At 35.1% G+C, this 23,546-nt stretch overlaps 1 protein-coding gene across 1 annotated transcript in view; it reads right to left on the reverse strand.

Annotated features, from left to right (window-relative positions):
- The window catches only part of LOC132565248 (oxysterol-binding protein-related protein 6-like), a 45,716-nt gene extending 24,251 nt beyond the window's left edge, over positions 1 to 21,465 (reverse strand). The window contains exons 1-4 of the mRNA XM_060229887.1: positions 21,337 to 21,465; positions 11,094 to 11,339; positions 8,006 to 8,059; positions 5,429 to 5,458 (exon numbers count right to left, since the gene is read on the reverse strand). Of these exons, the coding sequence (XP_060085870.1) occupies positions 5,429 to 5,458; positions 8,006 to 8,059; positions 11,094 to 11,339; positions 21,337 to 21,465 (459 nt within the window). The remainder of the gene's footprint in view (positions 1 to 5,428; positions 5,459 to 8,005; positions 8,060 to 11,093; positions 11,340 to 21,336) is intronic.
- Positions 21,466 to 23,546: the final 2,081 nt, after the last annotated feature.

Here is a 23,546-nt window from a genome sequence, read left to right on the forward strand (position 1 = left end):
ACAACACAACCAGACACAGTCAATGAATTCTACCTTGACAACACAACCAGACACAGTCAATGAATTCTACCTTGACAACACAACCAGACAGTCAATGAATTCTACCTTGACAACACAACCAGACACAGTCAATGAATTCTACCTTGACAACACAAATCAGACACAGTCAATGAATTCTACTTTGACAACACAACCAGACACAGTCAATGAATTCTACCTTGACAACACAACCAGACACAGTCAATGAATTCTACTTTGACAACACAACCAGACACAGTCAATGAATTCTACCTTGACAACACAACCAGACACAGTCAATGAATTCTACTTTGACAACACAACCAGACACAGTCAATGAATTCTACCTTGACAACACAACCAGACACAGTCAATGAATTCTACCTTGACAACACAACCAGACACAGTCAATGAATTCTACTTTGACAACACAACCAGACATTGTCAATGAATTCTACCTTGACAACACAACCAGACACAGTCAATGAATTGTATTTTGACAATAAGAGGCCCAAGGGCCTTAATAGTCATCATAGTCACCATGCTTCTTGTAAATGACATAGAAATGATTTTGTTAAAAAAAGTAAATTAACTTTAACCATATTGTACACATAATGCAAACGTAAACTGTGCATAACATCAACTGCTGCTCCATGCTAAGGCGTCTAACCAAATTTGAATTAAAAGAAATTACACTCAAAAATTGGTTTATTCTATATAAAATCTTCCATTCAGGAACAGTAGTACATTTTTGAAATTTCAATTTGACCCCTTTTTGGTCCTGTCTATCAGCCCTTGGGGGTCAGCCATGGTCAGTTTGTGCTTCTCATCAAAATGTCAGCTAATAGTAATGATTCAAACCAAGTTTGAACTGTTTCTAAAAGAAAATAAACAAATTATGCTCAAAAATGTTCAGCACCATAAGAAACTTTCATCCAAGAAGAGTGTTTGGTTCTACTTTGTCTGGGTACTGAGAAGAAGATTTTTGAAATTTCAGTCAATCTGACCCATTTAAGAGATAAGAATTCTGCAGTTTATGCATATGTGTTCATCCCTGTCAGTTAGAAATTCTCAAATGTCAAAGTTCCAAAACTCATCAAAATTCAAAAGTACTAAATATACATTCTGCAAAAATTATCTATTGCAGACATTATGGACAGTTAAGACTTCAAGTCATACTTGTCGTCTTCAGTTACAGCAAGACAAGAATACTGAAAAACTTCAAGTGATTAGGCATTGCAAAGCAGGACCATCTAAACAGTGTGAATCTGTTTAACTACAAAATAACAGTTTACTTACAATAAAAATCTAATGTAAATGACTGCTGTGGAAAGATTCAGATCAGAAATCAGTGAATATGATAATTTATAAAGCTTCGACCAGGATAAGGCCAACTCCTTCAGACTTGTGGTAAATCAAATCTGACTTGTGATAAATCAAATGAATTCAACTATTGAAGATTGACTTAATTCCCTTTGTAGCTTATTATGAAGTTATTTATGAAGAGAATTCAACTACTGACCACAAAGTGGCCTTGGATCCCTCAAACCTGAAACTGTCCCGTCAATGATTCCATTTTACTTCATTTTTACGTAGGGTAGCCTGCCTTATTTTTGAGAGTGATTAAGAAGAAAGACATGTTAATAAACGCTCATCTGACTATACAGATTTCCTATGAAACACTGGTGACAATAGTAGTTGTCATGGGAACAGTTCATCGAGTAAAACAGTTTAGAATATTTTAGTAGTTAAAGCAAAACCACACAATTCAGTTTTTCAACATTCCCAGAAAATTTCTGACCAATGGCATCAGTGGAACTAGGGAAGAGTTTGAATTTTCTTTTTAAGATTGCTGACCAAGCTGCCATTTGGATATTGGACCAACATGAAAACAATCACACATTTGTTGTTTAGGACCATCTCAGGATTATTTCCGGAAAATCCCATGGGTAAAACTTAAAATCTAAAATTGGTGTCATAAAGAGACAACATGATTGGGCAGTCATGTTATAAATATGGTCTCTACAGCAGCCATGTAAAACTTCTGTTTCCCTTCCTTAACATTATCACTAATTTTACACCAATAGTCAACAGTGGAATTTGAGAAGTAGGTTCAAATGTGTTTTCTTAAATGGTGGGAATGGCCATATTGGATTTAGACTACCAAAGAATAACAACATTTGGTCAGGACTATCTCAGAATCATTTAAGGTGAGTTTCAATTCAATCCCTCTAAGAAAACTGCAGAAAAAGTTTAAAATAGATATGGTTCAAGGAAACATGAGTGTGATTAGACTGGGACAATTTGTCAACTGCCCTTCCTAAACATTCCCAACAGATATTGAAAAATGACATTTTGTCAACTTCCCTTCCTTAACATTTCCAAAAGAGACTGAAAAAAGGACATTTTGTCAACTTCCCTTCCTGAACATTCCCAACAGAGATTGAAAAATGACATTTTGTCAACTGCCCTTCCTTAACATTCCCAACAGAGACTGAAAAAGGACATTTTGTCAACTGCCCTTCCTTAACATTCCCAACAGAGAATGAAAAAAGGACATTGTGTCAACTTCCCTTCCTTAACATTCCCAACAGAGATTGAAAAAGGACATTGTGTCAACATCCCTTCCTTAACATTCCCAACAGAGACTGAAAAATTACATTTTGTCAACTTCCTTTCCTTAACATTCCCAACAGAGATTGAATAATGACATTGTGTCAACTTCCCTTCCTTAACATTCCCAACAGAGATTGAAAAAGGACATTTTGTCAACTTCCCTTCCTTAACATTCCCAACAGAGATTGAAAAAGGACATTTTGTCAACTTCCCTTCCTTAACATTCCCAACAGAGATTGAAAAAGGACATTTTGTCAACTTCCCTTCCTTAACATTCCCAACAGAGATTGAAAAATGACATTTTGTTAACTGCCCTTCCTTAACATTCCCAACAGAGACTGAAAAAGGACATTTTGTCAACTGCCCTTCCTTAACATTCCCAACAGAGAATGAAAAAAGGACATTGTGTCAACTTCCCTTCCTTAACATTTCCAACAGAGATTGAAAAATGACATTGTGTCAACTTCCCTTCCTTAACATTCCCAACAGAGATTGAAAAAGGACATTTTGTCAACTTCCCTTCCTTAACATTCCCAACAGAGATTGAAAAATGACATTTTGTCAACTGCCCTTCCTTAACATTCCCAACAGAGATTGAAAAATGACATTTTGTTAACTTCCCTTCCTTAACATTCCCAACAGAGATTGAAAAAGGACATTTTGTCAACTGCCCTTCCTTAACATTCCCAACAGAGACTGAAAAAGGACATTTTGTCAACTGCCCTTCCTGAACATTCCCAACAGATATTGAAAAAAGGACATTGTGTCAACTTCCCTTCCTTAACATTCCCAACAGAGATTGAAAAAGGACATTTTGTCAACTTCCCTTCCTTAACATTCCCAACAGAAATTGAAAAATGACATCGTGTCAACTTCCCTTCCTTAACATTCCCAACAGAGATTGAAAAAGGACATTTTGTCAACTTCCCTTCCTTAACATTTCCAACAGAGATTGAAAAATGACATTTTGTTAACTGCCCTTCCTTAACATTCCCAACAGAGACTGAAAAAGGACATTTTGTCAACTGCCCTTCCTTAACATTCCCAACAGAGAATGAAAAAAGGACATTGTGTCAACTTCCCTTCCTTAACATTTCCAACAGAGATTGAAAAATGACATTGTGTCAACTTCCCTTCCTTAACATTCCCAACAGAGATTGAAAAAGGACATTTTGTCAACTTCCCTTCCTTAACATTCCCAACAGAGACTGAAAAAGGACATTTTGTCAACTGCCCTTCCTGAACATTCCCAACAGAGAATGAAAAAAATGACATTTTGTCAACTGCCCTTCCTTAACATTCCCAACAGAGACTGAAAAATGACATTTTGTTAACTTCCCTTCCTTAACATTCCCAACAGAGATTGAAAAATGACATTTTGTCAACTGCCCTTCCTTAACATTCCCAACAGAGACTGAAAAAGGACATTTTGTCAACTGCCCTTCCTGAACATTCCCAACAGAGAATGAAAAAAAGGACATTGTGTCAACTTCCCTTCCTTAACATTCCCAACAGAGATTGAAAAAGGACATTGTGTCAACATCCCTTCCTTAACATTCCCAACAGAGACTGAAAAAGGACATTTTGTCAACTGCCCTTCCTTAACATTCCCAACAGAGAATGAAAAAAGGACATTGTGTCAACTTCCCTTCCTTAACATTCCCAACAGAGATTGAAAAAGGACATTGTGTCAACATCCCTTCCTTAACATTCCCAACAGAGACTGAAAAATTACATTTTGTCAACTTCCTTTCCTTAACATTCCCAACAGAGATTGAAAAATGACATTTTGTCAACTTCCCTTCCTTAACATTCCCAACAGAGATTGAAAAAGGACATTTTGTCAACTTCCCTTCCTTAACATTCCCAACAGAGATTGAAAAATGACATTTTGTCAACTTCCCTTCCTTAACATTCCCAACAGAGATTGAAAAAGGACATTTTGTCAACTTCCCTTCCTTAACATTCCCAACAGAAATTGAAAAATGACATTGTGTCAACTTCCCTTCCTTAACATTCCCAACAGAGATTGAAAAAGGACATTTTGTCAACTTCCCTTCCTTAACATTCCCAACAGAGATTGAAAAATGACATTTTGTTAACTGCCCTTCCTTAACATTCCCAACAGAGACTGAAAAAGGACATTTTGTCAACTGCCCTTCCTTAACATTCCCAACAGAGAATGAAAAAAGGACATTGTGTCAACTTCCCTTCCTTAACATTTCCAACAGAGATTGAAAAATGACATTGTGTCAACTTCCCTTCCTTAACATTCCCAACAGAGATTGAAAAAGGACATTTTGTCAACTTCCCTTCCTTAACATTCCCAACAGAGATTGAAAAATGACATTTTGTCAACTGCCCTTCCTTAACATTCCCAACAGAGATCAAAAAGGACATTTTGTCAACTTCCCTTCCTTAACATTCCCAACAGAGATTGAAAAATGACATTGTGTCCACTTCCCTTCCTTAATATTCCCAATGTAAATTTAATTACTATTGATTAGGGGGACATAACTAAACTGAAGTATATGTTATCTAAAATACAATATTGTAAAAAAAAAAAAAAAAAAAAATTGGAAAGAAAACTTGAAATATGAAAATGTAGTTGATGAAACCATCACTGACATCAAGAAGGAATTTTTCTACTGTAAATGATCCAAACTGTGTAAACTAGGTGTTGTGTAATTGACTAAGTATTTAACAAGCAAGCTTTGTAATGTGAAGTGATATGTTAGGCTAACAGAAACGTAACAAGTAGAACAACTGTAGCCATGCTGCGTCTTGTACTTACCGAAGAAACAGTTCGTGCTAATTCCCAATTCTAAACACATAACAGAGGTGTTTCAGTCATTTTTAACTTGACATTGAAGACAACATGAGGTTTGCCATTTGCATATTTCCATTTCTTAGCTCATTAACAATTAAACTGTGTGTTGTTCTCATCTTTGTAACACTCACTTAACCTGACAACACAAAATAGGTTTCTTCAACTGTTCCTTCCAAAAAACCAAAGAGCTAAATGTCATGAAAGGATTTGCAAAAGACACAAAAGTAAATAACACTCATTTGTCAAATACACATGGGCCTTCAGTTGTAGATTTGAACTTTGGAATACAGGAAGAGTTGATAGAGCATTACATAATATTGATGTCTGTCGGGATGTTTTCTCTACAAATACTTGTCTTGTTACAGCAGTGACAGACTGAGGATGTATGAACATATATATATGTAGATACAGTCAGTTTAAGATCTATTGTAAATGACTGAGAATTAACTATGTAACTTAGGTAAAATACTAGCTGCACTATATCGCTTGGCAAGAGAGAACTTCTCTTTAGCTGGATCGGTTGAATGTCAGACTAGTAAACCAGAGGTCCGGAGTTCAAATCCTAGTGGAGGCATTGAAATAAATAATGACCTCTGTTACATGATTTGGTGTCCACTTAGGCAATGATATATAGTGTTACTTTCACAAGCATCACTGTAATCCCTGGAAACTCGAGGACGACTTTTTCCCTGGAGGAGAGTATGTAACCCGAGCAAAATACTAGCTAAGATATACCGGTCGGCTAGCTCGATCAGTTGAACTTTAAACTAGTAAACTAGAGGTCCTGGGTTGGAATCCTCGTCGAGGCATTACACTCTCCACTTACGGTGGAGTGGGTGATAACAGAGAGTTTGTTTACTGTACATCATGTTAGCAGATTTTCTATCAGTTAGGTGGATGCAAATTTAACAGTAACAAGTGCCTTAGATATATATTGGTTACAATGGCTATGAGTTAGTTTACTCCTGGAAGATTTCGACAGATTTCATTGATAGGATGCCAGCTTGTGAACTAATTCTGTGATGGTGTAGTTGATTTGGTTATCAGTGTCAACAATGTCAACATTCTTCTGTTACTAAGGAAATTCTCTTTAGTATAATTATTCCTGAAGCCTTTGACAGATTTCAATAAAATTTTGTATGAAATTTTACAACATAACAAACATTTGAAGAAACATGTGATTCACTTTCTGAGATTTTTAATTTTCCACTTTATTCCTTGATTATGGCAAAATAGGGTTTAGGGTGGAAAAAAACTAAGCACAAAGACCCCCTTTTCATTTTCAGACCACTGTCCAATAGTATTTTTCAAAATCATCATGTTTTTGGTGCTGTGCAGTTTTGCAAAGCTCACAAAATCAAATGATATTTAAGCATTTTCATATCAATATTTTTCTTATTATCTCAGTACCTTCCTAGCAAATTTTGATGAAAAGTCTTAAAAAATAAAAATACTTCCACAAAAATAAGAAAGAATGTCTCTCATTATTGGAAAATATGAGGATCATTTGAAAATGAATAATATGAATTCACCACATTCTGATGTCTATAGCAAAATAGGAACACACTAATACATTTCAGCTTTGCTTTGAAATTACTTCCTAAAATCAACTTTTCAAAACATTATTGCTAAAACAAAGGTTAAATTTTAGAAACTTTGACCTCTTGACCTTATCCTTATGCCCATAGGTTTTCATAAATGCTTCAACTGCTCCGATAACGACTGACAAAATACCAAATATCAAAAGATATGGCACTACATGCTTACATCCATTTTAGGGAGGGGAGATAAGAATATCAACTTCTCTGAATAGTCCATTAATAACACAGTACAAAATTAGCATGTGATTGTTTCCTATACTGACAAGGCATTATATACTTGGTTGTAGGAATTTCAAGGCAACTCATAGTTTGAACACAACTTACTTATATAGCTGAACAGACTCAAATAGTGGATTGGATAACATTGTAACTCATTAAATAGACTCAGATACTCGATTGGATAACATTGTAACTCACTAAATTGACTCAGATACTAGACATGATAACATTGTCACTCATTAAATAAACTCAGATACTCGATTGGATAACATTGTAACTGATTAAATAGACTCAATTACTTGACAGAATAACATTGTAAAATGACTCAGATACTAGGCTGGATAACATCGAACTCATTAATAGACTCAGATACTCGATTGGATAACATTGTAACTCATTAATAGACTTAGATACTAGACTGGATAACATTGTCACTCATTAAATAGACTCAGATACTAGACTGAATAACATTGTTACTCATTAAATAGACTCAGATACTAGACTGGATAACATTGTAACTCATTAATAGACTCAGATACTAGACTGGATAACATTGTAACTGAATATAACATGGCCAGACCCAAATAACTGTTATGTTTTTCCATTGGAAGAATGAAAGATAATAAAATTCTTTAAGCTGAGGAAATTGTTGCCATAGTGTTGTATATCATAAAGGTACCAGATACATGCATATCTGCCATGTAAGTAGGGTCATACTCACATCTAACGGGGACTTTGAATACAGAAGGAATCCCTTGTCCAGGTTAAAAAACCGCTGCAAAAAACAAATATAATGTTTTGAAATAAACAAATTTTGAAGTGTTTACAAATGGAACACACCACAGGTAAAACAAGAAACAAAGAAGACATTCAAATGCAATTTTTGTTTACAAAAAATACATTTAGATGGCAATACAAGAGGCCCACTGGGCCTCTCACATGATATTAAATGTTCCTAATAATTACAATAAATATTCAGCACAATTATATTAACACGTATGTCACTGAAATTCTAAGTGGGCACATTCAATGAATTTTAACCAATTTCCACAACAAACCGAAGCTTCTAACATTCCATTCTAAACAATGACAGTTATCACCTGAATTTTAAATAAATGTCAGCCTCTTTTTTTCTGTTTTCCTTAAAATTTGTCGGGATTCGATATAAATCACCTTTCCACCAGATATTCTGCTTCTCATACTTTTGGTTGACCAAAAGAAGTCTTTTACAGGTTTTGACAAAGTTGACCCCTGTGAACTTGAATAAGGTTCAATGTAATTTCTTTTCCCAAAACTTTATCAAGGTTCATCGCCGCCAAATATCATGTTTCTGGGCCTTTTGGTTGGTGAAGAGAAGATGTTTAAAAGTTTTACAAATTCTACTTGTGACCTTAAAGTATTTTCTTTTCTCAAACTGTTTGGCTTTATTCTAAGCACTGAACAGCCATATTAAATATCATGCTTCTGTATCTTAGCATTTTAAGGTTTTAGCAAATTTGATTTTTTTTTTTTTTTTTTTTTTTTTTTTTATTTTTTTTTTATTTTTTAATTGATGACCACAAAACTTGTAACAACAATGGAAAAATTAGTATGTCTGCTGAATTTTCCCTGAGACATCCTGAATTTTTTTAATGGAAATATGGATTTAGAATTTTTTTTTTTAAGAACATAGGACTGGTTATCAGCCGGAAACAACCATATTTAGCAAGAATGAATGCGATCAGAGGAAAAGCCTTGTTCTTTGACCAAAGCTGGCTCGAAGAACTCTTACTGTTAATGATAAATTGAATTTTTCAACGGAGTTCTAACTTTAACATACTTTATTAGCCAACAAAAAGGTCTTTAATCATCAATTAAAAAAGGCCAAAAATAGATTATTGGTTAATCATCATGCTTGAAATCCTTGAAATAACTCCACCTGTCGTGGTGAATTTTTGTGATTCTGCAGCCAAGCAAACAGAATCAATGTTGTTTATCTGTGGTGGTAGTTATATGACCATCAAGGGAGAACAAGCAAGAAAACTGGACTTTTTTGTCGACTGAAGAGCATGCAGATCCAATCCCATCTATAAACCAGAGTACACCTGATTCACAGACAGTTCATCAAGGACCCAGAAGCATTACTGAAATAACAACTGAAGAAAAACAAAACTCTACTGTCTGTGAGTCACTTCGTACAGAATTAAAGTTCTGAAAGCCACATCAACTTTGTTAGTCTCTATATGCTTTCATGGTCAAACAGCCCAAACAAAAGGCCCAAATGGCTTGCTTCACTCACCTCGATATTCAGTAATCATGACAAACCCTTTTTTTTCTCAAAATTAAGGTAGTATAAAGTTAAAAGAATGCTCAAGGAAAAAGGATTAAAATCTCCTCATCTGATTTAACCTGTATTTCCCCTATTGGCCCCAAACCCTCTGTCCTATCCAAATCTTATTTCCCCTATTGGGCCCCAAACCTCAACCCATCCGTTAAACAGAACTGTATCTCCATTACCCAATGATGGTCTTGACCAAATACGGTCAAAATCTATATTAAGGTGTACTTGATAAGAAACATTTTATAACAAGTGATCCCAGAGGGATCTTGGTGCCCACCATTGTTTGATCTTTATATGCTCTTTGAAAGTTGGATATTTCCCTTCTTTTCTCTTCTGTGGTTTTGCTATTGATGATAAAACATTTAAACATTGCTTTGCAGAAATACCCATGAAAATCTTCACTTGCCATATCCAAAATGGCCACCTGGAAGCCATTTTGTTTCTTCTCATGAGTACAAAAATCAAAGGAGCACAAGGAGAGACCAAAGGGAACATATGTATGAGATTTGAGAGATATCCATTCAGTACTTAAGAATTTGCAATAACAATCTTTACCAGGCAAAATCCAACATGGCGGCCTGTCGGCCATTTTGTTTTTTATGATCAGTCCCATACTCAAACAGGATCAACTAGGGACCTAAAGTAATGTATACACTAAATTTGAGAAAGATCTAAAGAGCAGTTCTCAAGAAATAGAATAACAAGCTTGACCAGGCAAAATCCAACATGGCGGCCTGTCTTCCATTTTGTATTTCAGATCAGTCCCACACTCAAACAGGCACAACTAGGGACCTAAAGGAATGTATACATGAAATTTGAGAAAGATCTAATGAGTAGTTCTCAAGAAATAGAAATAACAAACTTCCAAAGTCAAAATCCAAGATGGCCCCCTTTTGGCCACCTTTTTTTCTGACCAGTCCCAAAATTATACTGGCAAAATTTGAGACCAAGGGGAATCTACATATGAAATTTGAGAGAGATCCATCTCTTACTTTTCAAGAATTAGCAATATCAATCTTCATTGAAAAAATTCAAGATGGCTGCCTGACATCTATTTTGTTTTCATTCGAATGAGCACAAGTAGGAACCAAACGGAAAATAAATATGCAATTTGAGAAAGATCCAATTAGTACTTCTCAAGAAATAGCGATAACAAATATTGTTTACTGACGGTGGGATGGACGACAATCCATGGACACAGAGCGATTTGAAAAGCCCACCATCTGATAATGGTGGGCTAAAAATTTGACAGATGAACTGACAGACAACACTGGTGACACACAACAAAAACACAACAGTCCATTTGAAAAGATGACCTAACAATAATAAGCAGCGAAAAGACTTTTTTGGAAAATTCGAAACTTAGTGAATGGTTGTTATGAAGCTTTACCATTAACTGGCCTGAAGCATGATTGTTTGATCAAGAGAGGAAATCTTGATCAGAATCAACAGGAGATGTGGAAATGTAATAAGGACGAAATCAATTTACCTTATGCCAGCCCTTCATTGGCCATCGCCTACGCTTTAGCATGAAGCCTTGGTACTTTTCTGGTTTTTCCTCACAACGGTGACCGTCCCGTAAGCCCTCTACAATCTCCCAGTCATGTCGTTGTTTACGACGTTTACGACCTTTGGCAGGTGTTGATTTGGTAGATGATTGTGTTTTCTCCAGGTCCTTTTTAGAACTTGTTTCCATTTGGGAGTTAGCCAGTGATATTTCATCGTCGCTGTTATCCTGGAAAGAGTGAGGCATACTTTAGGAGTGTGTACCATATCAAGTTATTGTGGTTTATGGTTTTACAGGCAGACATAACATTGAATAACTGTCACAGTTTTTCATTGCACCTTTCTTTTTATTATCGAAGAGCGACACAAAAAGCTTTCTTTTTCTCACATTCTTCTTACAAAATAAAATTACATGTGTTTTTTTAAAGACATCTAATCGGCAATTTCATTCTTTTTTTTATTATTTTGTTTTGACTTTTCTTATTTCTAAGATTGGGGCCAGATTCTGATAACGGTAATCCTCTTTTAATGCTAGCAGCTATTTCAAAATTTATCTGTAAATCTAATTCAACTACAGCTTATTCTTTGATGCTTAACAACTGCCAAATACGTCTTTAAGCCAAAATGTTTTTGTATATTTAGATCACATTACAGTGTGAAGCATATCTACAAAATTATGCAGACAAAAGACTTCAGTGTTTGTGATATCTTATCAATATATTCTACAGGATGACCTTCCAATTATACATGTCAGAAAAGACAGATATTGTATGACAAACTTAGCTGATTGTTATATAAACTGTTTAATGTTAAGGTTGATTTGTTAACCATGCTTGGTGCTTAAATTTGTAAAAGGTTGTAAATCATCAATAAACTTCAGAATCCATATGTTGGTATTCCAACCTTTAAATTACTGGGTCATTTGTTTTACTGTATCTAATACCCTAACAACAACAAGGGTCGTATAACACCAACCCAGTAATAACAGGAACACCACAAATGGAAAACAAAGCACAGGAGAAAAGAGACGACAGGAAAGAAAGTATAAAATAAAGATCCCTAGAGTTGAACTGTGGAAGCAGGTCTATTTTGGTCTCCACAATGTCTCTCAGAGTTGAAAACATAAAAGACAATCCCCTATTCTGCAATGTATGCACTGTAAGTAGCCTTCAATTATCATAGAACACAAGATCTAAATTTCTATTCAGGAATAACAAAGAAATTACCAACATGTCAGCATCGTTATAATCCAAACACAAATCCAATAAAACTAGGGCAAAATATGAATAAGAGAAAAGATTTACATGGTGACTCCTGAAAGTACAATAAGAAAAAGACCCTTATTCATGAAACCGTTCTCATGCTCAAGCATTGATTTTGTGCTCAAGCAAATTTTTGATGATTCACCTAAATTATATAAAATAATACAAATGTCAAATATAAACATTGAATATAACTTTGACTTGAAGTCCTTTGAAATTTTTTAAAATCTTTTGTCAAAATCAGTCTCATTTATTAATTTTTAACTTAAACAAGGCATAAGGCTTGAGCACAAAATTCATGCTTGAGCATGAGAACGGTTTCATGAATACGGGCCCAGATGTTCCAGAAGAGTAAGCATATTCTATTTTAATCTCAGGTAACCAAAGTAAATAATGTCACATTCCCTTATGACCATAGTAAACATCAATGGAATCAATAGATATACTAATAAGCCACAAACACATCCAACTTCGTGTTACATAAGGACATAGAAGTCATTATGTCAACTATAAAACTTCATAATCATTCTCATCGACCTGCATCTCTCAAAACCCTGTGTTGTATGCTTATCACTTACTGTCATCTTGCATTAAAATTGTTACACTGAGAACAAGATTTTTAATATCAAATTATTTATGACATGTCAACGTTATATGTTGGGGTTTATAGTACTGTATAACAGACATGCTTTGTTAAAGCAGAGTTACTTCATCTGCCATAACCGTACATCTTTTTTTGTTCCTTCTTTTTTTCTTTTTTAGCACTAATAGGATTTCAGTTCTGAAAAATTAAGGAGAAAAGCGGTATTCCTGTGTAATAGAGATAGAAATCAAGTCACTCCAGGACAAACACTGTGGTGGAGTGACAGAAATCAAGTTCCTCTAGGACAAATACTGTGGTGGAGTGACATGAATCAAGTTCCTCTAGGACAAACACTGTGGTGGAGTGACAGAAATCAAGTTTCTCTAGGACAAATTCTGTGGTGGAGTGACATGAATCAAGTTTCTCTAGGACAAATTCTGTGGTGGAGTGACATGAATCAAGTTTCTCTAGGACAAACACTGTGGTGGAGTGACAGAAATCAAGTTCCTCTAGGACACACAATGTGGTTGAGTGACATGAATCAAGTTTCTCTAGGACAAACACTGTGGTGGAGTGACAGAAATCAAGTTCCACCAGGACAAACACTTTGGATGAGTGACAGAAATCAAGTTCCTCCAAGACAAACACTGTGGTGGAGTGACAGAAATCAAGTTCCTCTAGGACACACAATGTGGTTGAGTGACATGAATCAAGTTCCTCTAGGACAAATACTGTGGTGGAGTGACAGAAATCAAGTTTCTCTAGGACAAACACTGTGGTGGAGTGACAGAAATCAAGTTCCTCTAGGACACACAATGTGGTTGAGTGACATGAATCAAGTTTCTCTAGGACAAACACTGTGGTGGAGTGACAGAAATCAAGTTCCTCTAGGACAAACACTGTGGTGGAGTGACAGAAATCAAGTTTCTCTAGGACAAATTCTGTGGTGGAGTGACATGAATCAAGTTCCTCTAGGACAAACACTGTGGTGGAGTGACAGAAATCAAGTTCCTCCAAGACAAACACTGTGGTGGAGCGCCACAAAAACACTATTTAGAACAATAACTTAGACCAGGAAGCATGTAGGTATAGGAACTGGAACAGATAGCAATGTACACAGATCATCACCCAGAATTACATTAATTAACATCATTAATAATCGAGGAGAATTTATTTTCATTGATTTGGACCGCTTCATCCAGAAATTCATACGACAACAAAGTGTTAAAATTAACGTAAAAAGATTTATCAAGCGATAATAATCCATGACATCAAGTGTCCAGGAGATAGTGATTTATTGGAAAATTGCAAAAATTGATCGTCACGGAAGCGTATGTTTTACATTGCTGATTGTTGATTTGCTTTTAAATTTCGACCAATCACATCGCCAATATATCCTTAACCTGCCTTTGAACAACCAAGGCCAAAATATTCAATGACAAGATATCAAAAAGAACAAAAAGACAAGACAGGTGAGAAAAGTGTTTGTTAGATAAAGAGTCTGTACATTTAATCCTATAAAAGTTTCCTGAACTACCAGCATTCTGATGATACACAGGAAATTAGATCTTCTACAAATATCTTACCTTCATGACAAAAAACAAGAGTGCCGTGGACACAGTTTTCGCCACCACAAAATATAAAGATCAAGAAAAACCGTAAAATCGCCACTTCCAGCACATCCATCCATTGTAGTAGTGACATTGAGCAAGTTTTTTGAAAATCTGATCATTAGTTTAGGAGAAGTTGCGTTCACAAAGCTCCACTAAAAGCAAGCTACAGATACAAAGTTGAAAATGGCATAAATCTTACAAAAATCAAAGAACCGAAAAATCGCCCCTTCACGCGCATCAAACCATTGTAGAAGTGACATTGAGCAAGTTTCAGGAAAATCTGATGAATAGTTTAGGAGGAGTTGTGTTCACAAGAAATGGACGTTCAGACGGACGTATGGACGGACGGCGGAGAAGATGACGCCAATATACCACCGCCTACAGCGGCATATAAAAAGTGTATTTTCTATCTCTAAAAACCAGAATGTTTCTTCAAAATGAATTTACTTGCACAGGTCCTGTTTAAGTTTCTGAATTTCTTATTGTTTTCTATAAACTACAAAGACTACGTTATTTACATCATTTTCCAAATAAAGAATAACATTAGCAGACATTAAAAAACTGTCATACGAGGGTTGATTGATAAGTTGTGAACCTTTTTTGAAGAAGCTGAGCAGGGTTGTCCTTTTTCAGCTCAACTATTCCTTAACAATTTAAGGCTGTGTACCTGAAGACTGGTGTCATCTGGTCAGTTTATATTGTAGAGGTAGCACTCTCAAGCAAACAAGGTAAGTGACTTTTGCAAAATGGACAAAATCACTGAAAGAGCAGTGATTCAATATTTGCATCAGAAAGGCTTAGCACCTACTGAAATCCAGGTGGTGGAATTTAAGTGTGGCAGGCAGAGCCTTGGGGATGACGCCTGTCCTGGAAGAGTACATTCCATTCTTACAGACGACCTGGCAATGACAGGTTTTTGACAGTTGATCAGAAGTACACACGGCAGACTAAATTGTCACAGACTAATCTGAACCTTTTAGCCTGTCAACTTTCTGCAGAGGTTTGTGACTATGGACGAAACATGGGTCTATCTTTTCACCCCAGAGGCCAAACAACATTCTAAACAATGGAAACACCCTGGTTCACTGCCGCCAAAGAAGACAAACACTGTTCCATCACCTGGAAAGGTTATGGCCTCAGTTTTCTGGGATGCTAATGGTATTCTGATGGTAGATTATCTTCAAAAGGGACAAACAATCAATGGCACATATTACACATCACTTTTCAGGCAGTTAAGAGAAAATATTAAACTCAGTAAAGGTGTGTTGTTCAATTACACAATGCCCCTGTTCACAAATCTGTCATTGCCATGGCTGCCATTAATGACGGTGCTTTGTGACCGCCAAAGTCCCACACTTGAAAATGAGGCTCACAACTGATAAATCAGCCCTAGTATCATCAAAAGCAACATCCTTTACATATAAAATGCACACAATATAAAAACCCTCACAATCCAGGAGATCCAGAAAGGCTGACCACATTGAATCTGTATATCAATCCATACTGATGGTCTGTGCACAGAATGTCTGATAACCTATATATAGCTGTATTTGAATTGTCAACGACTGGGTTTCATTTTCTGATAGGTGAATGGACCAGATGTTACCAATACGTGTGTACTCATCATGATCATCTCATATACAAACACAAAGATCAATAATAAGTTCTTCTTTAAAAATAAACCAAGATCATAATCATGCATGTGTGATTTAATATTATAATGGAGATGGTGATATACTTATCAGATCTTTCCCTTTTCCTAAAGAAGAGGCCCAATGGACCTGTTCACTCACCATAGTATTCAATACTCATTAAACATAGAATCAGTGTTAATATCACAAAGATATTGCTATATACACCATCAGATACATCTAATCAATTTTAACAAATTTCCAAAACAAAGATCTAATCCTCAAGTCATAACAATGACAGTTATGACCTGCATTTTAATCAAATGTCAGTTCTGTTTTTCTCCAAATTTGTTGGACTTTGACCTACAAACACCTTTCCACCAAATCTTATTTTCATACTTTTGGTTTACCAGAAGAAATCTTTTACAGGTTTAAAAAATCTGATCCATGTCACCTTTAATAAGGGTCAAGGTAATTTCTTTTCACAAATTGTTATGGTTCATTCTAGGAACCTCTCACCTCATTATCATGCTTCTGTGTCTTTTGGTTAGTAAGAAGAAGTTAATTTAAGGTTTTAACAAATTTGACCCCTGTGACCTTAAATAAGGGCCAAGGCTATTTCTTTTAAAAAACTTTGTTGGGATTTTAAGAACCTATCAGCCAAATACCATGCTTCTGTGCCTTTTGATTAGTAAGAAGAAGTTGTTAAAATATTTAAACAAATTTGACCCCTGTGACCTTGAATAAGGGTCAAGCTCATTGCTTTTCATCAAATTTGTTAGACTTCATCCCAGCAACCCACCTGCCAAATATCATGACATTTGGCAAGCTGGTTATTGAGAAGAAGTCGTTTAAATTGGAAAGTTGACACTGCACCACAACATAAGCTCACTTGCCTCTTCAGGCCAGGTAAGCTAAATTGTCTATACAAATTTTCAATATTTCCATTCAATAATAAATCCCCCAGACTAAGCGTTGTCAACAAGACCCTTAACAGTCATCTGACAATAGATGAATGGATGGACAAATCAAAGAATTCACTGATGGTGGTCAGACAAATCAAACTCAAAAATGGTCAGTTCTGTTGATGGAAAACAGTTGCACATCCATGTTACAAAATGGCTATGGTGGTAACCATGTTGAAATTTTGATCAGGCTGACAAATAGCAACATATGGTCAGGATCATTTCAGAGCTCAATCCCATCGGTGTATTTTGAGAAGTTTGAAATACGTGTTGCAAAGGAAAACCATGATTGTGCAATCATGTTACAAAACGGCCTAACTGACTGCCATGTCAAAGTGTTAACAAGGTCAAAAAATAACAAATTTGTAAACTACCTTTTCTTAACATTCCTACCTATCTTTAGCTCAATGGCACCAGTGGAACTTGAGAAATTTAAGATATATTTTTCAACATGGCGACCATCTTGGATTTCAGACTGACCCAAAAAATAACAACACTTGGCTAGGACCATCTCGGGATCATTTCATGCAATTCGAGCTCAATCCCACTGGAGAAACTTTACAAGAAGTTTAAAATGTTTACGCACAGCCCATGGCACACAGTGGATGACAATAGACAACGCACAATGGGTATAAGTCATCATGACCCTTCAGGTCAGATGACCTAGAAATATCTATGCAAGCTACCCTACAAGATTACAGATGGATGAGTGACAGGGGGTGGATGCTGAGTATTGTGCCCTAGAGTAAGCCTGGAAATGACAAAGAAAGCTAGTTTGTGACCTAGAATAATTCTGGTTATGACAAAGTTGCTAGTGTTGTGATCTAGAATAATTCTGGTAATGACAAAGAAAGCTAGTTTGTGACCTAGAATAATTCTCGAAATGACAAAGGTTGCAAGTTTGTAACCTAGAATAATTCTGGCAATGACAAAGGTTGCTAGTTTGTGACCTAGAATAATTCTGGTTATGACAAAGTTGCTAGTGTTGTGATCTAGAATAATTCTGGTAATGACAAAGTTGCTAGTGTTGTGATGAATAATTCTGGTAATAGAATAATTCTAATTCTGGTTATGACAAAGTTGCTAGTGTTGTGATCTAGAATAATTCTGGTAATGACAAAGAATGCTAGTTTGTGACCTAGAATAATTCTGGTTATGACAAAGTTGCTAGTGTTGTGATCTAGAATAATTCTGGTAATGACAAAGAATGCTAGTTTGTGACCTAGAATAATTCTGGTTATGACAAAGTTGCTAGTGTTGTTCAATAGAATAATTCTGGTTGATGACAATGGATACTAGTTTGTGACCTAGAATAATTCTGGTGATGACAAAAGTTGCTAGTTTGTGACCAAGAATAATTCTGGATATGACACAGAATGCTAGTGTTGTGACCTAGACTAATTCTGGCAATGCCAAAGGATGCTAAGTACTTTGCCATGGAATAAGCCTGGCAATGACAAAGGATACTGCGCCAAAGTATAAGTCTGGCATTATAATAACAATGAATGCAAAGTGTTGCAGCATAAGCTGAATTTTTCATGGATTCAAGCTGATCTATGGGATAAGGCTGCTTGCCCTTTAGACCAAATGACCTTTATATCACTCAGAATTCTAGATCAGCATAACGTTTACCAGTGTACTGTAAAAGAAAATCATGTTTACACAATCCTGAACAACACACTTAACTATAAACCATTAGTGGCTGTAATTTCCTCTTCCTCATCCTCTCGAGTCCACAACTACAAGCTAAGTGAATAAATTGACATAAAATGAACAACCAGATTCACGATACATCAGCAAGACATTTTCCATTTACAAAGTCACTACAGAATCCTGATCTACACCAGTAGTTTTAAGTGAATTAATCGGCATAGAATGAACATCCCGATTCACACAGTACATCAGCGAGTCATACTCCATATCTAGTCACTGCCAAAATACCGACATATTATTTCCGGAGATAAAAAAATCAATTCACTGTCAGCCTTAAGTCATATATGAATCAAACGTTACTATGATCTTTATAATCCATTAAACTAATGAAAAAATCTAATAGATATCTGTCAATGTTTTTTAAATAATGTATATATTTTTTATGGAGTTTTCAAACAAAAATATTTCAAGAGCAGAATGAAAAGGCAATAAAATGGTATTTTGTTTATGGTACAAATTAATCTAGCTATGTTGGTGATAAACAATGTATTACATAAAGAAAACATTCGACGAAGGTTAAATTATTTAGGATATTGTCTTATATCATAGAAATAAGATACAAAATTGAGCAAACACTTACAATAAATGCTCCATAGAATAAAATATTGTAATGAAAAAATTCACAACATATACAATGAAATTTATAAGATTAAAATGAAAATATTAATTTACATACAGAGTAATAATTATAATGTGAGATAATTCACAAAATAATGAAATCAAATTAAATTTTAAAAGATCAAAATTTTGTGATCAGGTTGTAAAAAGAACATCTTCTACACATGTGTCTAATTTTTTCTGAGATCACTAAATGTACTCTGAACATATAATCATCATCGGCTGTGTGATATGTAACCAGAAAACATGATGACAGATCATTCTGGGATATAATTTCACATGCTTCAGTTCCATAAAAATATTTGTTACATTCACCATTAAGTCATATCAGTCATGTGTACAATGATAATACATCTTTATGACTACAGCATATTAAACTCACACCATCATAAAACACCACAGAACTTTCAGAAATCTGTCAAACAAAAAAGACATAAAAATCCATGAATGGAGAGTAATCGCATTTTTATTCTTTGTGAATTTTCAACTTGCAAATTAAACTAAACGAATGTTCCTTGCTTGTAATACAGATATGTTATGAATTTGAGTACGGTGTATAGCATCTTAAAAGATCCTGAACTGGTGAATTAACTTACATCATAATTAAGAGATAATTAATTAATTCCCAGAATGCATTTAGGATATTTGTCAACTAACACATCAAGCTATTTAGTTATCTCCCTTGAAGTTGCTCTGTTGGTTATACCTTATATATTTGATTAACAAAAAATTTTATCAGTAGGATCTTGTGCAACTGAAACTTCCAAACCAATCAGTTATTTTATCAAATAAATCATGTTTGAAATCTATTTGTAACATAAGTCATAATAAGTCAGAAGATAAATTGACAATTATTCGATTTTTTTTTTTTTTTGGAGTGTATTCCTTTTTATCAAGTTATATACCTCATCTGAGTAGCATATATATCTTAAAAGCGAAGGGAAAATTTTACATCAGTAGACTCTGTGAAGAGTTCTTTTTTTCAAATTAAATGAAGAAAAAAAAATCCACTTAAAATTTTCTTGATCATAAACATAAAATTTTAAGTCATTTCAGTGTACAGAATGTAACATACTAGTAAACTACATTTGGCTCAAAACCAAAAGTAAAATTTCCTTTGACCAAAGTCATGAAACGATCACAATTAATCATCAATATTCACAAGTAGAAATCAAGTATAGACAGTATCAAAGTATACAGTGAAAATTTCCTTAAATATTCTCTCAATAATTAACCCATATAATACCCTCTCATTAAACAATATACAACCCCTGAAGTACCTATCAAAAACAATACTAAATTAATCCTTTTTTTTGTCTTACGACTATATATGGTAGATACTTAATTGAATTTATCAATGAAATTATTACAAGGTGAAACAATATGTCTTATTGATTTTACTTTGAAGAAAACTAGCATTGAGTAGTATAGAAACTCAGGGTCCAGTGTCTAAAGGAATTGGATTCTTTGCCTCATTCTGAAAAACTCATAGTCCTATTCTGAAGGACTCACGGTCCTGTGTCCTACTCTGAAGGACATGGGTCCTGTGTCATATTCTGAAGGACTCAGGGTCCTGTGTCCTATTGTGAAGGACTTGGGGTCCTGTGTCCTATTCTGAAGGACTCTGGGTCCTGTGTCCTATTCTGAAGGACTTGGGTCCTGTGTCCTATTGTGAAGGACTTGGGGTCCTGTGTCCTATTCTGAAGGATTCAGGGTCCTATGTCCTATTCTGAAGGACTCAGTGTCCTGTGTCCTATTCTGAAGGACTCAGGGTCCTGTGTCCTATTCTGAAGGACTCAGGGTCCTGTGTCGTATTCTGGAGGACATTCATACAAACTCACCGATTCGCTATCACTGTCACTGTGCCGGAACTGTTTTCGCTTCTCTTCTGCTGTAGAGAGTTTCTTCCGTATAACCACTGGTGAATACTCCATTGATGGATTCCGCCCTCCTGGGATCTCACCCGACATATTGGTCACTGTTACAGGAACATTTTACACTGTCCTAAAGGAAAAAAAATATATAGTAGCATTGTGACATATTAAAAAAAAATTGCATTTAACATTTACCAATGTTCTAATGCTTCAAAGCTTTCATCTCCCAGTTACTGTTAGTGAAATATAATCATAAATCTCTTAAAAATCATTGGACTAATTCAAAATTGTTTATGAGTTACCTCCCTTCAACTGTGTATTAATTAATCAAGATCTGTAACTATATACAAACATTAATATAAACTTTGATCAGAATGAACCATTTTTATAATAGTATAAAGACTGTATAGTACATACAGTATGTACAATATCTTGTGGCCAAGAGTGGAAATGATCCCCCCACTTCCACCCTCCTCCTATCCTCAAAAAAAGTGGATTTTACAGTACAATATGTACAATATCTCAAGGCCAAAAGGAAATGACTAAAAATGAAATCTCACCCCCACCCCTACTCCTTCTCCTCTCCCAAACAATTAGGTTTTAGAGTAAATTGTATACCACGTCTCAAGATACCATGAGTGGGAATGAGTCCACAAACACAATGAACATCAAAAGATATTTATGATATAACTAGCCTGTTGTATCATGTCATACCACTATCACAGATAATGCCAAACGTGTGTAATAACACTATTGTGACATCAGTCATAAGTCACATTTAATGACATCACATGATTGCCTCTGTAGTGAAAAATGATCTATTTCCATCAAAGTGAGTCTGCCTATTACAGATTTTTTTCAGATTCAAATCATATGACAAAACAAGAGTCCCACTGGATGTTTTTTGTTCTGGTAAAATTGATTCCTCTTCATACAACAATGCTTCTGACTAAATTTTATAATCATCATGTTATTCCTGCAGCAGGAGTAGGATTTTAAAGAATTTGCTCTATTTCCCCTATTGGGCCGCACTCCAGAAGGCATACATTTATAAATCCAAATTTGATTCTCCTTTACCTATGAATGCTTTAGACTGAATTTGGGTCCAATCCAATCATTTCTACAAGAATGGTAGGATTTTTAAGAATTTGCTATATTTTTCCTAATGGCCACCGCCCCTCCTACACTAGGGGCAGAGACATACCATTAACACAAAATTTGTTCGAATCTCCCTAAGCATGCTTCTGACAAAACTTGGTAAAATTCCTGAAAGTAGTTTATGACTAGTAGTGTTTTTTTGGGGGGAAATTGACATACGGACCGAAGGACAATAAACACCGCGGTATGCCATAAGATCACTTGGCCTTTCCGGCTAAATGGCTAATGGCTAAATGAGCTTTTGGCTAAAAATCTTTCCTTTCTGTGGATGTCATATGGAATTTATCAAACTCATGAAATCATTTGATATGTCACTTGTTTAAAAGCTAATGACATACCTCATTATTAGACTTATTCAATAAATTACACTAACACTCATATAAAGTTCTCTACTTTGCACTTTGAGAATAGGTATGTCCTATTCTTGTATCAATGAAAATGTATTAAAAAATAACTTTTTGGAAAAATACATCACAAACATTTTTTATTTTGGTTTCAAACAGCAACATTGCTTCTTGAATATCTTTAGGTGGACAACAGCGTATTGATTCTTTTTAGTAAATATCCGGGCTACAGCATGATTGAGACATTCATTATATATGATATATTAAACGCTAAGCCAAGAATTCAACAGAACTATTGATCTTACTGTTCCCAGTTCAACTCTCTAAATAGACTACAATGAAAAAAAACACATAAGAACTATATAAAATTAAATACCTGCTTAAAACTTCAAAAATTTTATTAACCAAATGAGTTTTAAAAAATTCCAGTGTTGAAGCCATTGTTTATGTAAAATACAAGATAAGACGTACATTTTATGTTACGGAAGGACTCTTACATCACCTCAAGTCACCTCTAAATGCAATGCAATTAGATTTACGTCCTTGACCCACAAAATGGACGTCGTTCTAGGGAATTGTACACTCTTCATAATCGTTCCATGTCATGTTTGTGTCCTTTGACTAGACAAATTACCCCAATAGTTACTCTGGACAGGATTTGATGGGCATCCTATG

This window comes from Ylistrum balloti, unplaced genomic scaffold, assembly GCF_031769215.1.
Source record: "Ylistrum balloti isolate Yb309-2 unplaced genomic scaffold, AGI_CSIRO_Ybal_v1 Utg369706, whole genome shotgun sequence".
Classification (NCBI taxonomy): domain Eukaryota; kingdom Metazoa; phylum Mollusca; class Bivalvia; order Pectinida; family Pectinidae; genus Ylistrum; species Ylistrum balloti.